At 51.1% G+C, this 15,840-nt stretch overlaps 1 protein-coding gene across 1 annotated transcript in view; it reads right to left on the bottom strand.

Moving 5' to 3' along the window:
* The window catches only part of COL9A2 (collagen type IX alpha 2 chain), a 52,339-nt gene extending 38,928 nt beyond the window's left edge, over positions 1-13,411 (bottom strand). The window contains exons 1-7 of the mRNA XM_044424964.1: positions 13,340-13,411; positions 9,243-9,317; positions 7,570-7,605; positions 6,255-6,317; positions 4,918-4,971; positions 2,820-2,855; positions 1,560-1,583 (exon numbers count right to left, since the gene is read on the bottom strand). Of these exons, the coding sequence (XP_044280899.1) occupies positions 1,560-1,583; positions 2,820-2,855; positions 4,918-4,971; positions 6,255-6,317; positions 7,570-7,605; positions 9,243-9,317; positions 13,340-13,411 (360 nt within the window). The remainder of the gene's footprint in view (positions 1-1,559; positions 1,584-2,819; positions 2,856-4,917; positions 4,972-6,254; positions 6,318-7,569; positions 7,606-9,242; positions 9,318-13,339) is intronic.
* Positions 13,412-15,840: the final 2,429 nt, after the last annotated feature.

The raw sequence follows: 15,840 nt of genomic DNA, 5'->3' as shown, positions 1-15,840 counted from the left end.
CCGCTGGGCCACTGGGCCAGCACCAGCGTAGGCACTGAATGGCAAAGAGAGGGGTTGTTGCGGGGAAGGCAGGGCTCTCGAGACATCCCTGTCACGGGGAAGGCAGGGATATCTCTGGGCTTGCTTCTTCTAACGCTGGCCACCAGCCAGGGTTGTGCCATTCTGCTGAGGCTTGCAAAACATCTGGACCTGCCTTTGGCTGGGTCAGGCCAGCAGCCAATGTAGTCCCCCAGCAGTTGCTCTCCAGGGTTTCAGGCAGACAAAAAGAGGGAGGAAGCAGCCACTTTCCATCACACGCTACCTGATGGAGATGCCCGTGCTGGAACCTCAACCCACCTGTGTACAAAGCAGGTGCCCTGCCCTTGAGCCACAGACCCTCCCATGCCCCAGACTCTTCCCACACCTGTTCTCAGCCGGTATCTGCTATGTGTCAGGCAAGAGAGGAACAGCTTTTGCCATCAAGGACTGGGGATTATCTCTTGCAAGGCAGCAATTCCAGAACTGGATGAGGCCACAGCAAAAAGTGGGCTCTCTTTTTCTCCACCATCTCACCACTTCAGGCCTTCAGGGAAGAAGACGTCACTCTTGCCAAGGGTTTGAAATGACTGTTTACATGGGAATTTCTCCCCTCCGTGTTTTCACCTCCCTGCTGGAGCTCTGAACTGAACTGAACACTTATAGAAAGTTTCCTTCAATCCGTGCACTGACATGTTGTAGATTTCCCCACAATTTTTTCCTTCCCCCTTCCTTGCACATATGTACCTATACACCTGCACTAAGTCAACCCAAGGGCAATGGGAGTCCTACTCCTGGGGTAACGTCCTGCCCAGCTTTTCTGAGTAGCCATGCTGATGTGACATACTTTGGTGCTTTTGCCAGATTGTTGGGGGCCACAGTCTGCAATGCTCCCCTGGTGGTGGAAGAGCTTTTACGCAAGAGCTCCCTGGCACAGCACACAATGTGAGGAGGGATCGGGCCCTCTCACAGAGCAAGCAGCTGTTCAAAGCTGCTGCCTCACATGCAGAATCAGAACCAGAGGAAGAGCTGGGACTGAAATGTGTAATCGATGTGGCAAGGTCAACCCAGCCAGAAATAAGGCAAGCAGCCAAACAGAACCAGATAGTCTGAAGTCCTGTAGGAAACTCGGTTGGGCAGCCAGAGAGAAGGGACTGTGAGAAGGACAGCCCAGCTGGGAAGCGCCAGACCTTCTCAGGACGGCTCACAGGCTGCAGAACCGCCCTGGAGGCGAAGACCACTCCCCTCCATTTGGCCTGGAAAGGAGAAGAGGTTTTCAGCCCAGAACTGACTTTGTCTCCTCAAGCCAAATTTCCCTAAGAACCAACATTCTCACTTGGATGGCCTGCTTGAACATAAAAAGAGACTTTAATTAGAAAGCTTTTGTCCTGATCTACTTGAAAAGGAGCGGGGGGGGGCGGGGGACACCAGCACCAAAAATATGGTGAGCCCTTCAAGAACACACACAACTGCATCCCAAATCAAGCACACTGCCCCCACCTCCCCACCACAACGCCAGCACCAACTGCATGCATGTCACTTACAGGAGGTCCTGCCAGGCTGGGGCCCTGAAACGAGAAGATGGTTGCAATGGATCATGATTTCTGTTTCCTCCTGACTTGACTGCAGAAAAGGTCACAGATGAATTCCCCAGTCTGGCCCCCTTGTGCCTTTTACTGATTTGTTAGATCGGCTGCCTCCTCTTCCTCCCCCTGAAGCCCATCCCCGCACCCCCAAAGCTATTATACTCCACACTCTGCTCCAGGTCCAAACGTTCCGCCACAGCTTCTGCCGGACATTCCCACGCACTCCAGAGTAAGGCCCACGTTCTCACCGCCATGCGAAAGTGGGAGAGGCCTTTGCCCTGGGAGTGGAGGAGGCTGCCTTGCACTGGAGTTAGGCAAAGGTCTGCTAAGGCCACCCCCGTCGATGGGGACTGCAACACCCCACTGGGGCTTCGGGCAGGGTCTTTTTCCAGCCCTCCCTGAAGACGCCTGGACCCCCAGCATGCAAAACAGGGAGCGGCCAGCTCAGCGGAGCTTATTTCCAAAGAAGGGTATTTAGCAGCTCCAATTCTGGAGCGATGCTTTAAGGCCCCTAAGGCAAGTGCAGACATGAATGCAACCCGAGGGCCCCTGCGTCCTACAGGCATTTTTGCCTCCCACAACATGCAAGAAGTTTGTCAGACTGGCCAGTAGGCCAGCCCCCAATTCTGTTGCCCCGTTCCCTGCTATTTCCTCCTGGCAGGCTGTCTGCATCCCCCCTCCACTTAATTTTAACGACCCAGAAGTATGGTTGACCAGCTAGATGGACATATGCCGGCTGGAGCCGGGGGTCAGACTAGATGGCCTGGGAGACCCCTTCTGACTCACTCTGCTTCTGTGTTTCTATGTTCGTCTGGACCCCCTGAGGCTGCTTCAACTCCTCTTCCTTTTCAGTGACTTCACAGTTTAACAAACCAGAGGTGAAACTAACCTGAGTTCCCCAAGTTCAGGTGCTAACAGAGAATGCTAATTAATTCTAAAGCAGAGGTTGATGCTTCCAATCCATGGCTAAATCCTGGCTTGTTGTCGGGACCCACCCTAGTTCTGCTGCAAGTTTACAAATGGGCATTTTCTGTGTTCTGCTCCTGAGGGTAGCACGAGAAGAGGACCAGAACAAGGGGAGCGTGTGCCCTGAGCTCACTCCCACTGCACTAAACTGTGTTCAGCACCACGTGCCAAAAAGGGCCCTGGGTGCCACCTGATGCAGGCTTTCTCCGGCAGGTCCTTGATGAGCATGTACAATAAAAAAGGAAAACTTACTGGGAGCCCTGGGGGTCCTACGGGTCCAGGTTGCCCCTGTAGCGATGGAAAAAGAGAGGCTGAGTAACAGGGAACACATGACCGGGCACTGCCCCCCACAATAATATACATCCCCACAATCCCCATTCCATGGGGCGGCCCAAACTCCCACTCCAGCCACCCACCCCGATGCGCATCCAGCTCTTGTGCTCGTGCGATCTGAATCCTGCCCAGGCCACCACCCATGGAGCAAGAGGAGCCAGAAGACGGACATGGTTTGTCAGCACCAGTGGCCACCCATGCCCCACAGTGGCACAGTGTGGGGTAGCGGTTAGAGCACTGGACCGAGACTCGGAATATCTGGATTCTTGTCCCCACTCAGCCCTGAAGTTCACTGGGTGATGCTGGGCCAGCCACTCATTCTATGCCTCACTGGCCCACAGGGTTGTGAAGAAAAAATGCAGAGGAGAAAGAGAAGAACTCGGAAAGCTGCAAGGATAATTAAAAGGGAGGATACAAAAACAACAAATACATAAATACATGTTCCCTGATGTGAGCCCTGCAGGAAATGCCCATGCTTCCAATGACATGGGAGACAATACCGTTTGTGCAGAAAGGGCGCGCCTGTTGTTTGCAGATTGTCTGGGGAGATGCATGGAGTGGAGACCTGACCAGAAAGGGGACTCCTCACTGGTGCCTTTTATTACATTAATATCCCACCTTTTTTCTTACAAAGTGGCTTACTCCATTCTCCTCCTGCTGTTCTCCATCTCATCCCCACAACAGGAACCCTGCAAGGTTGGTTGGGCTGAGAGTCTGTGACTGGTCCAGAGTCACCCAGTTGGTTCCATGGCCAAGCGGGGACTCGAACCCGGGTCGCCTGACTCCCAGCCCTGTGCTCTTCGTCACTACACCACGCTTCCTCTTTCCCCTTGTTGCCTTCATCTTCAGGCGTTCCCAACTCTTCTCGGCCCTTCTTGCCAAACCGAGCACAGAAAGAGGTTCCATGGCAGAGACAAAAATATCACAGAGCAGCGAATGAGCAAGGATGGGGTGGTGTGCTTCCTGCCCTCTTGAGGAAGGTTGCTGGTCACCGGCCCAGTTTCGAAGCTGCTACCAGCAGTGCTGGGAAGTTGCACTTGGCCTGGGTGGAGCTCTCCAGCTACCTGGAGTGGAGCTGCAGCTTCAGTGGCGCCCACCTCGTTTCGCAGGGTTGCTAAGCACTGCATTGGACAGTTGGTCCAGACTGACACGGTTCATTTAATGGCAGGCACCAGAGAGGACTTGGTTCCATCATGGCTGCCTGCACATGGGGAAGGGCACCTGAGTCTTTGCTGCCTGGAGATGATGTCATTCCAAATTCCACCCTGTTGCTACTGCAGCAGTCACACCTCCCTTCCCCACACACTCCAGTCCAGGTAAAATCCTTCCCCACCTCAGCACGGTTATGCGTCATGCTCTCCATCTCTTCTCTGTGTTGAAGCCCTGCAATGTTTTGATCAAATTCCAACCAAGTACACCTGCCTACATATTTTTCAGACTTCTGCACAGATGTGCACACAGAATAACACACACAGGTCTCTAATATGCTGAAAAATTAGCATTCTAGTTCTCTGATTTAGCTCCTATTTAGGCATATTTAGTATCGAAGTTCCCCAAGTAAATCGGGGATAGATGGACAGAGTGATTGGATGACAGCATCACTGGACAGTTCAGATTCTTGGATTCGAAGGCAGAAAAAAGTTTCAGCCTTGGAGCTGGGAGATCCACGGGCAGAAAGACCCCTGGAGTGCCTCATAGCGACCGTGGAAAGAACTGAGTGGCATAAACTTTTGCCTTTTTAAAAATGTTAATTCAAAATCAAATAAACTATCACAGAACAAAAGCAAGAAACAGGTGGGCAGTCAAGTCTAAATTTGCCCCCAGCTCTTCTCTGGAGTCTACCAGATTAAAACTCTTTGGATTTTAAGCAGGCATGGGGGGGGGGGGTGCCCCAGACAGTGGGAGGACAGCTGTCCCTCTCTCCAGAAGCTGTGAAATGCAGCGGCGACAACACCAGACCAGCTGCCAAGCATCTCCCTGGTGTGGCAGAAAAGCTGGGCAGAAGAAAGGTGCTTACTTTGGGGCCTGGTCTCCCGGCAGGGCCCGGCTCTCCCTTTGTTCCCGTGAGGCCCTGTGAAAGAAGGAGGGAGAGAGAGCTGCAAGATCAGCCTGATCAGAGGCATCAGGGGTTGGCTGAAAGAATCCAGTGCGGGGAAACCGCAGAGAAGGCTGTGTATTTGGACCAAACGTCATTGCCAGAGCATCCGGAAGGGGATCCCAGCATGGGAATGGCACAGAAAATGCCGCTGCAGTAAATTTAAGTCTGGGGTGGAGGGAAAAGCAGCAACAGGTGCTAAAAGGGAGAGAACAGGGAGGAAAGGAGAGTCAGTGTTAGAGGAAGGAGGGAGACGGGCAGCACACCCAAGGGCCCTAGACAGCATCCGGAAGGCCAGAGGGTGCGGCAGATTCCCAGGTTTGAGACTGGAAGCAGAGCGCCAACGTCAGAGGGTGGGGATCTGTGCTTGGTTCCCCCTTCCCCAAGTGATGCCTGCTTCTGCAAGGTTGTGACAGTGACCTGGGGCAAGACATTGGGGGCTGCTCTGGGGGCAGGTAGAGGAGGAGAGTGGGGCTCCCAGGATATGCTCTGCGCTGGGGGTGCCCCGGCACTCTTGCTTCCTGTCCAAAGCACTGCAGCTGAACCCCTGAAAACAGATGCCCCACTGTCTATGGAGCAGAAGGACTGGGCAGTCCGCCCTGCATAGGATGCCCATCATCCCCTAAGTTCAGAGAGTTGTGGACATCCCCACTGGATTGCACCCTAAGATGCCTCAGGGAGCAATCCTGAAGTCCTGCAGCCTGGCCAATGCTGGGAGTTGTAGGACTTTTAAAGTAATTTTTCTAAAGGATTCCTAATGTGCCTTCTCAGGTGCAACCACAGGTGTGTTTACACAGAAAAGAGTTTTCAAGGGAGAAGCCCAGCGGCTCTGCAGGGGGCTTGGGAAGGCCGGGATTCGATTCCCACTCGGATGAGGAGAAAGAAGGGGAGGGAGATGCTGCTGAAACTGGAGATAGGCGGGAATGCCACCGGCAAGCCCAGCAGCCCTTTCCAAACCCATGGGATTGCCAAGCCCAGGTGCACACAAGGAGTGGACCGGGCATCCAGGATCCAAAATTAGGTACCCAGAGAGTGGTGGGGAGCAGCGCAGTGGCCCAAGGGCGGTGCTGTCCAAGAAGCTCTTCAGGGAAAGGCTCTTAAAAGGCAGAGTGAACAATTCTGCATGCATTTGTTTTCTGCCCTCCCTTTCTCTAAGTTGCTACCTGGGATTAAAAAATGTTCCCAAAACTGAATGCTAACACTCTGTGCATGTGACACAGCCACTGCAGTGAGCCAGCAAGGCCCTGGCTTGTACTCACGTCGATCCCAGGTTTACCCGCGGGGCCATCTGGACCTGGAAGGCCAGGTTCACCCTTGGCTCCCTGTTATAAAAGAACGCATTAGAAAGTTAAAGGAATTCTTGGGATGGCAGATGTCCATGGCTGCACAGTTGCCCTGCGGAGGGACCCAGGTGCTGCAGCTGCGAGGTGATGGAGGACACCGCATGCTCAGAATGGCAGGCACCCCAGTCCCATTTCCAGGGTGGAGCCAGTGCCTGGCCTGGCCCCAGGAAGTCGCAGGGGCCTCAGCCTCAGGCAGTGCCCGGCTCTCTGCTAACAGCGCCACACAGGTCTCTCTGTCAGAGACCCTAGACAGGCAGAGCAGTCCAAGAAGGCAGACCTGGAATGGAAAAGCCACTGCTCAGATCTGTTACAATCCTGCTTTTGTGATGAGCCACTGACACGGGCAAATTGTTTCTGCTATCGTCTGTCTGTCTGTCTGTCTGTCTGTCTCATTTTTAGGCTGCCCAATTGCCAAGGTTCTCTGGGCAATTAACAAAAGTTAAAATTAAACAAATATTTAAAAGACACCCGTAAACATTTGATTCAAAGTGCAATCCCATGCATGCTTAGACAGGAAGAAAAGCCTACGGGGCATGCTGGGCCATGCTGGCAGCTGTAGGCTTTCCTTCCTACATAAACACTCAGGTTTGCACTCCTGTTCGGTTAATGCCTCCACCCGATGTTCTCACAGTGATGTGCAGAATAAAAAATATATACAATCCAACCAACAACAGTCCACATAACAATAAAACACACGGTTAGGGTGGAAGTAGGTCTACTGTAAAAAGGACAGCCCTCGGTTGGAAGGGTTGTCCTGTCCAATCCCAGTTTAAAGGCAAAGAACTACATGGAGGGAGAAAAGGAGCTCTGAAGGATCCCGTTCCACACTTAGCACCTGGACAGCAGGGTCAGTAGGTGCAGAGCTGGCCTCCTGGTCTTGGTCTTCCCCACAGTGGCCAGATGGATTGTATTTATGTTTAAATTACAGCCATTCTTTCTAAAGCGTCATCAAAAAAGTAGAAATTATCACCTGCACACCATATGCAAATCATCATTTCTTTTCACTGTCTCTTTTGGCTTTCCCTTCTGGAGCACTGCAGAAGAGCCCACCACAACATTGGAACTCAGTGAGAGTTCCAAAATTCCCAAAATCCCAGAAAGCAAAAGAAACCTGCCCCATTGCTTCAAGCTGCATCCCAGTAGCACTGTCAAAATTTGCTTTCCTTTTAGACAAAAGATGCACCCTGCAAATAGCAAAATTCCCTCCAGCAGAATCCCGGGAGATACTCACGGGGCTTCCTGCTGCTCCTGGTGGGCCTTTGTCACCCTAGAGAGAAAGAAAGACAATCAACCATTTACTTGTATATCCAGAAGATCACTGCTCCACCTTTCAAGGTGTCCATTCCACCCACAAACCGACCAAATAATAAGATTCTAAGCAATGAACTGTGTGAGGCTGCCTGACTGTGCGGAGGAAAAGGTCACCCCGCATTCCAATGCAAGTCTGTTCCTGAGAAAGCAGGGACAGGATCGCAGCTACAAAATAGCAGATGGAAGCATTAAATGATGTCAGCAAATAAAACCAATATTAAAAGTGGCATCAAAGCACCCCAAAACAAGCTGGAATAAAAGTGGGTTTTCGGGATCTCCTAAAAGCCAAAAGGGGGAACAGGAATGGTACTTATATCCCTTGGAAGTGTATTCCACACGTGGGTTGTGTGGAGGATAGATGTTAATGGGACCCAACCATCCAAGGAATGACGTCCTGCCTGCAACACCATCACCACAGGAGAGAATGGGATGCATTCAGCTGCGTCTTTCCAGAGGCGAACATAACACTGTGCTGGTCAGAACGGGGTTCCTAAGGAAAACCTGCAGCAGGGCACTAGCACGACCTCCTCCTACACCCTCTTAGACATTCCATCTGCACAACAGCTGTGCAACGCAATGTCTTGGCTGTGCTCCACCAGCGCTGTTTGAGCTGAGACGGTTGGAGACGGCTCACTGAGGCCAACTTCAGGCTTCAGGATATGCATGACCCCCTTTTTCACAACCCTCCAGATCTTATGGGATTGGTTGCAGCCAAATCGGAAGTGATCTCGGAGCAGAACAAGTCACATTCTGGAGAAATGCCAGACTGGGCACTTTCCTAAACATGGTGCATGTAACGCTTGTATGCCTGAGCCAACATCTGCTTCACACACACTCTCGGACCTCATTCGCACAACACAATCGCCCACAATGGGCAGTGAGCTGGGGCTGGTTGCTGCGATGCCTGAATTCAGCCCCGGCTGCCCACAGCGATGCAGCGCAGCCCGTCTGCCGGTCTGTCTCAGCAGCCATCAGAAACGTGCACTTGGAAACAGGGTGAGATCAGAGGGTGCCCCCTTTCCAGCTCACGCAGCAGCCTGACAATCCTGTGGAACCTTGGCTTGGGTCGTGCTTTGCAAAGGGATGTGAAGCAGTGCAGGACGGGGAAGAGGAACCGACTTAGGCCTCCCTCTGCTCCGTGGGAGCATGAAAACGTGCAGCAGGTTCTCCCGCATGGCCTCACTGCCGCGTTAGCCCTGCTGCACCACCGCCTCCCCGCCCAGCCTCCAACCCCCGCCACCTCCCACGGAGATCAGCAGCAAATGATTCAGAGCCCTCTGCAGTGTCCTGAGCACCCCAGGAGAAGGGATGCCTAAAACCAGCGCACACGTGTCTTCACCCCTTAGCACCGTCCTCTTCTCAGAAACGTGGATGTCTGCTGAAGAGGCCGGGCCTGGGTGAGCGCGGCAGAAATACATCAGACGTGGAGTTTGTCCAGGGGAGCGTCTCCGAAGCCACTCCGCAAAAGCATGGAGCGGCCCGCTGGCTCCCTCTAGGTGCTCCAGACGGGTACGGTGCACAATACCGCCCTTTGTGCCCGAACACTCTCTCCCTGCCTCCTGGTCGCATTCCTGAGCCGAGCGGTGAACTTACATCAATGCCATCAGCTCCTGGCAGTCCTGGTGGACCTGGGGGGCCCCGTGGTCCAGGCTCGCCTGGCGGGCCTTGCTAAGGAAAGGAAAGGAGAGGAGAGGAGAAAGAACAACAGTGTTATTCGCGGGGGGCAGAGCAGGGGGCAAAAACAGGGAAACCAAGCACCTGCTGAGCTGGCTGGGTGTCTCCAACCGTCTCACGGCAATGCCGGTTCAACTCCAGCCCCTGAATAAACCCCCCAGGCCCTCGTTTGCCCACACCTTCCCTGGAGGGCTGGTTACAAGAGAGCGGGGGCCATGCCAGGGGAGAAGTAGAGTTCTTTTGCTCCTGACTGTGTTCCACTCAAAATAGGGGGGGCACATCAGAGGCAGCCCAAGTGGGAGGCAGTGGAGAGGTTTAAATCAAGGAGACCTGGGTCTGAATCCCTGCCCAGGCATGGATCGATCACTTTCTTGGTCGCGGAAGGATAGCAGGGGAAAGTCTGCTCCTGGCAGCCTGTCCTCCCCCGAGCAACTCCACCTGACAGTCCCTGGAAGCAAGAAGATGTGTCCGATGGAAGACATTTTTCTTTAAAAAGGCAGGGCGGCTTGGATGCGCTGTGCAATCCCTTTCCAGTGGCCAGGTGCGGTGCCCGCCTCTTCATCTTCCAGGGGTTATTATGCTCCTTCTTTTCCTCTGGGACTTTCTCTGTCATCATTGGAGACAGGGTATTTTTCTACATGGTTGTACCTGCTCAGATGTCGTGTTAAAGCAGGAAAGCAAAAAGCAGGTGCTTTTTGTCACTCTTAACTTTAAATGTACATGAAAAAGACAGACTAGCCAGAGACAAAATTTCAAAACGTATTTAGAGCTAAACATTTTGGCTTCCACCCACGTCATTAGCTGTGATGTTTATATATTGCTGTGATTCCAAAGAGGTTTTCTTCCCAGATTGGCATGCAGCTTGACTTGCTTGTTTGAGTTGTCTATTTGTCTTACAAACATGTCTTCATATCTTGATCTGGTATCGAAATGGCTCCCAGGAGGTAGGACCAGTCAACCTTTTAATCTTAGCTATCCTGGCTGAAGATTCCTCGAAGATGTAGGCCTTTTTTCTGGTTTAACATGCATAAGATTGTACCCTTAGCCAGTTCAGTGACTGTTGCACATTTCAGCTTTACTGTAGACCAAGTGATGCCCTGATGTTTGCTAAATTAATAAATTAGGAGGCACTTCACAGAAATGTAAAAGAAAGGTACATCCTTTGAATCAGGTGTTCCTTTGAAACTCAAGAACCATTAGCAACTGGCTTCTTGATGGAGCTTGTTCAATTCACTTATGCTTCTGTACTCTACTTTCCACCCAGGAGAAAGGCCTAAACATTGTCTTAGCTCTCTGTGAGGGGGATTGTTTCAAGGCTGACACATTCAAGACTGTGGAGTACTAAGTAAAATTTGGAGGGCAGCAGGAGAAATAAGATTCTAAGAGGAAGAGAGAGAGAAGAATTCCAGACAGTGATGTTATACATACATACATGAGTGTAAGCCCCACTGGACTCAATGGGATTTTCCTCCATAGAATCACAGAGTTGGAAGGTACCTCAGAGGTCATCTAGTCCACCCCCCTATTCCATGCAGGATGCAGTTGCAGCACCCCTAAGAGAACACTGTCCATCCTCTGTTTAAATACTACGTGGGACTGAGAGGCAGCTCCACTGCCAAGCAACCCTTATTGTCAGGATGTTTCTCCTAATGTTTAGCTGAGAACTACTTCCCTCAAAGTAAGCATGCGTGATTGCTGTATCAGCCCACGTGTCTGGGGGCAATTCTGGTGTGCTCTAGTGCATCACTTCTGTGTTTTTCAACCTGGATCAGATGAAGGAGGAAAGTACCTGCTGGGTTTGGCACTCTGTGAAACGCCTGAAAAGCTTCACTGTGTTAAATACATGCTCCCTGCCATCCTGAATAGCTGTACACTGGTACGCAGACACTACTCAGAAAGCCCACATTAGCCATCTCTCATTAAACAAGGAGGTCCTATGAAAACACAGATATTTATAGCGATTTACCAGGCTGCACGGAGGTGGTATAAAGAGCTGATCAAAGGGTTTGTTTTTCTGTTTTGGGCAGACTGACTAAAAGCTCCGAGTTTATTTCAGGTGAGACCAAAGCAGCCCAGTAAACCCCAAAGAGGAATTTGGGAGACCTGGAATAAAATATAACAACTTTTGCATAACTTCCTAACTGCTCTCTCAACTTCAATTCCCTCCCTTCCCCCCCACCAAATGGAAATGAATATGACTACACTCATAACATTGTTGTGAAGATGATTACGGAATGGCTCAGATCACAGTCCTGATGCATCTTATAGGATTGTTGTAACTAAGTCTAAGCTGTGCAACTGAAACAAAGCTTAGTTTGATTAATTACTTTAAACAGCAGCACTAGAGAAATGCTATGGGAATGATTCAGACGAATACACAGTGCAGTCTCTCTCTCTGCCCACTTCCCACTGATTCGCTCAACTGGAGACAGGATCACGGACTCCAGCCCTTGGCCTTCGGGAAGTCAGAATATGCAAACAGCTGCAGTCCTCTACACACTGGGGTGAGAGCAAGAGCATTGCACTCAGCTGTTCTCAAGTGGCCATGCTGGCACTGTGAACCTCTTCCACCAAAGCCCGCTCTGAACGCTTCAAGATGGTTGGAGGACAGTGTTGACTGAGATGGGATGTGGTGGATAACAACCCCAAATCGAATCAGAGAAGTGCTTTGATACAAAATGAGCTGCCTAATGCTTCATTTTGCAGTTCCGGTAGTTAGGACCATAAACCTTAAAATTTCTGCTCTTTTCGTTGATTTATTATCTAGCATCAGTCTTCAACCCCCCTGCTAGTCCTGGATCTGAAACAAAACAGCCCCAGTTGCATGCAAAAGCAATTTGGGGCCTGTGGGATTTATTTTTCACTTCTGTTTACTTTAAAGGCAACATCTGAGGTCTGGAACAGTTGCAGGTCATATATATAGAAAAAGAGGGAGCACATACTCCTGAACTTATAAAATACCAGCTTTGCACTCATCAGAGAGGAGATTTCCTGAGGCGAATAAGCAAATGAATAAGCCTCTTTGTCTTGTGCAAACCAGCACCCAGTCTAGGAAAGCCTGCGTGTATCCCGGCCTGCATGCACGCATGCAGTAAAAGAGACTTTGTCCTCCTCACAACACGGACTTTCCTCCCCCCGAACCCCCAGCCCATTCACCTCTCTTTTCACAAACCCATTGCTGAGAAAAGTTTATTTTTCCAAAGTTAAATCGGATCTCATCATCTGGGCACCAAGAAAAGGTCTAAAGCCCCCTTTCTCTGCAGTTGGTCAAGGTCTGCTTTCTCTGGGACACCCCTGAGCCCTCGCTATCAGGAGAACATAATCTTGCCCCAGAACAGGCTCAAAAAGACCATTCTTCAAAGGCCACGCGGCTTCCCACAGCAGCCCTGGGCTCAGCATCCCAGAGAAAAAGTGGCAATCCCTTTGAAAGACACGTTACATCATCCTTCTCTGAGCACTTCCAAAGGAACTTTCACGGTGCTACTGCCCTGCCTCCACCAGGCAGCCTGACGGGGGAGCTTTCTGCTTGTAGCCCTCTGGAGTTCCCCACCACTTCTTCTGTCTCTTTTCTTTCCACAAAATAATCCGCAGGGGAGGAAGAAGTGCACAAGGACTTTTCCCTGCCAGCACCAGGACGCTTCCACCTGGAAGCTCCCTTGCAGCCTTCTCTGAACCGGGAGCGTAGTTTCCCAGGAGTCTTTCAACGCAGAAGCGCAAAGCACCCTTGAAAGCGCGACAGACTCATGGTGTGGAAAGCAGACTCCATCCTCCCCTTGCCCATCAGATCTAAAGATGCCCCGAATCATGCAGCACAATGCCTCTTTTCATGTTGGGTTTGCCATCTCTTTTCATTTTTAAAAGCCAGACTTACCCTGCCCTGGGTTCCAGCCTGAGGTGCAGCATGCCCGCTTCCCGAGGCTCCCCCAGCCCACCTCCATCCACCCCTTTGGGACTACGAAGACTCACGCGCACCACCCCATATTTTTACCAGAACCGCACGAAATCATGAAACTTACAGGCTGCGCCAAGGAGAGGCAGATGATTTGGAGGAGAAGGCAGAATCTTAGGCTGCCCCCAAGCTGAGCCATTGGGAGAGTTTCTAGGCTCGCCTGGAGAAGCAGGGGCAGCGGTCAGCCCTGGAATGAGCACAACTGCTGTTCCAGCAGCAGCAGAGATACGGAGGGGTGGAGAAGAGCGGGTGGGCCATTAATATGCAGCATTTGGGGGGAAGAGGGCGGCAAGGAATTGGCTGGGACATTCCCCCCCCGCCTACGACGCGAGAGACCAGAGGGACTGAGCTCAAAGATGCCATTCATGACCCTCCAGGTGACGGGAGGATTATTTTAGGACTCCAGCCCTCTTTTCTCCTCTTACACCGTGGGAAAGACTCTGGGCAGACAGTCGGACACTGACAGTTGAAGAGCAGAACCGGATTACCCAGCACAGCACAGACAAGCGTCTCAGAGCAACTGAGCCCTCTCCAGCTCGTCCCACTGCTCTGATAACAAGCGCAAGGACTGAGCATGTGAGGCAAAGGTTGTTAATTACTTCCCCAGCATTTTACGTGATTTTCGGCCTGACTTTTTGACAACATGGTCACCCTGGGAAGCCGGGGAAACGCAGCAGGAGAGGCAGCGGCATCGCGCACTGCCCCAAAGACAGTCGGGGAGGCGCCAAGCTGCTTTGGCCAGCACAGCAGGGCCAGCCTCGTCAGACGCAGAGGTCTGCATGCTTGTTAAGTAGGTGCGCGCAGGGGGGAGTCACAGAAGACTGTCCTCCACCTGAAGGGCTGCCCCGCCCCGTTCTGGTTTGAGGGTGAGACAGACCGCAGCTCTATTTAAATTCCCCTAATTCTCTCCCAGTGTTCAGCTACATGCACATATGCATTGCCACCTGCAGGTCCCGTGCGAATGACTCGCGTCCTCAGGGTTGCATGTTTTCCACTGAGCCATAAGCCCCCCCCCCCCCGCAGGTATTCTGCACACTTCACAAGCTTGCTGCAGGAAACACCCATAGAGCCTACACAGCTCCGTTTCAGGCCACCTTCTCCCATACAAGGACTAGGCCTGCTCCCAGACGAGCATGCCCAGGCCTTTAGATCTTCTGGAGGGGCCCTTCTTTCAGACAGCTGCCATCAGAGACACCTTGTGTGGTGCCATGAGAGAGGGCCTTTTTGGTGGCTGCTCCCAGGCTGTGGAACTCCCTGCCATGGAAGTACGGTTCTCTTTTTTTCTACTACTATTCTGCCAGCAGGCAAAGAATGGCTTATTCTAGAAGGCCTTGGGCCTGTCGGTGGGTCTGCAGGGTGGATTCTGTAACTGTTGTTTTTATGCATTTTCATGTGTTTCATGCTTTTAATCTATTTTAAATTCTTTCTTCTAAGCTACCTTGAGTGCCAGTTTTGGTAGAAAGGTATAGGTATAGACATAGGTATAGGTATAGGCATGGTCGAATTTTCCCTTCTCTGCACGTTCAGGAACTATTATTATTATTATTATTATTATTATTATTATAGCATTTCTATGCTATAAATAATAATAAATGCTATATTATAATAAATGCTATATTATAATAAATGCTATATTATAGCATTTCTCAACTATCTTGAGGTTTGGCCTGTGAGTTCAGGAGCTTTGGACCTGGAAAGAATGAAAGCAGATTATATCATGTGTTTTTCCACCTGGTAATCCTGTTCTATCTTACTATAACTCAGTGATGGCCAAGTATGTGTGGAATCAGTTACACTTGCAGAGCAAGACCTTGGTGCAATCCAGCTGCCACCTCCAGATGTCGTAGGGCTGACTGATCACATCCTGAAGTAAGTGACACAATACACATCCCCTTCTAAAGGAAGGAGGGGAGGTCGACATTTCCTCCTTACAGCTCCCTCTTCCTTTAGAAGGGGGTGTGTACTGTGTCACTTACTTCAACGGAAACCAGAATCTGGCTTAAGGCCCCACTTTATGAAATGCTGTTTCCTGGAATGCTGAGCTTCTCTTCCACAAAGAACCCATGGTCACAAGAACCTGCAAGCTTATTTATTTATTATTTATATATTTAAAACTTTTTAGACGGTCCCTTACTGTGGTCTCGGAATGGTTTAACAATAAGACAAAATAGAATAAAACCCAGCATCCTAGTCAAATTGTTAACCAATCAACAATAAAACCCATATTAAAACAGTTAAACCTTGTACTTCACTCACCCACACTCCAAAGGCCACCCAAAGAAGCTCCAACCAATCAGAAGCTTTTCCTGGAAAAGACTACGTAAGAACATAAGGAGGTCCCTGCCGGATCACACCGAGATACACCTAGCCCAGCGTTCTGTTCCCATGTTGCCCAGCTGGCTGCCTCAGGCAAACGTGCAAGGGCCCCTCCTACTCATTCTCCCCAGAAACTGGTGTGGGGGGGGGGGCACCTCGTACCTCCTCAGGCACGGGAGGCTGCAGAGCAGACCTTCTCCTCCGTGAGTTTCTCTTACCTAAGGCCATTCCAATGGATGCCCGTCACTACAT

This window comes from Varanus komodoensis, unplaced genomic scaffold, assembly GCF_004798865.1.
Source record: "Varanus komodoensis strain SLA01 unplaced genomic scaffold, ASM479886v1 scaffold15, whole genome shotgun sequence".
NCBI classification, from domain to species: Eukaryota; Metazoa; Chordata; class Lepidosauria; order Squamata; family Varanidae; genus Varanus; species Varanus komodoensis.
This window is presented reverse-complemented; position numbering and strand designations above follow the sequence as displayed.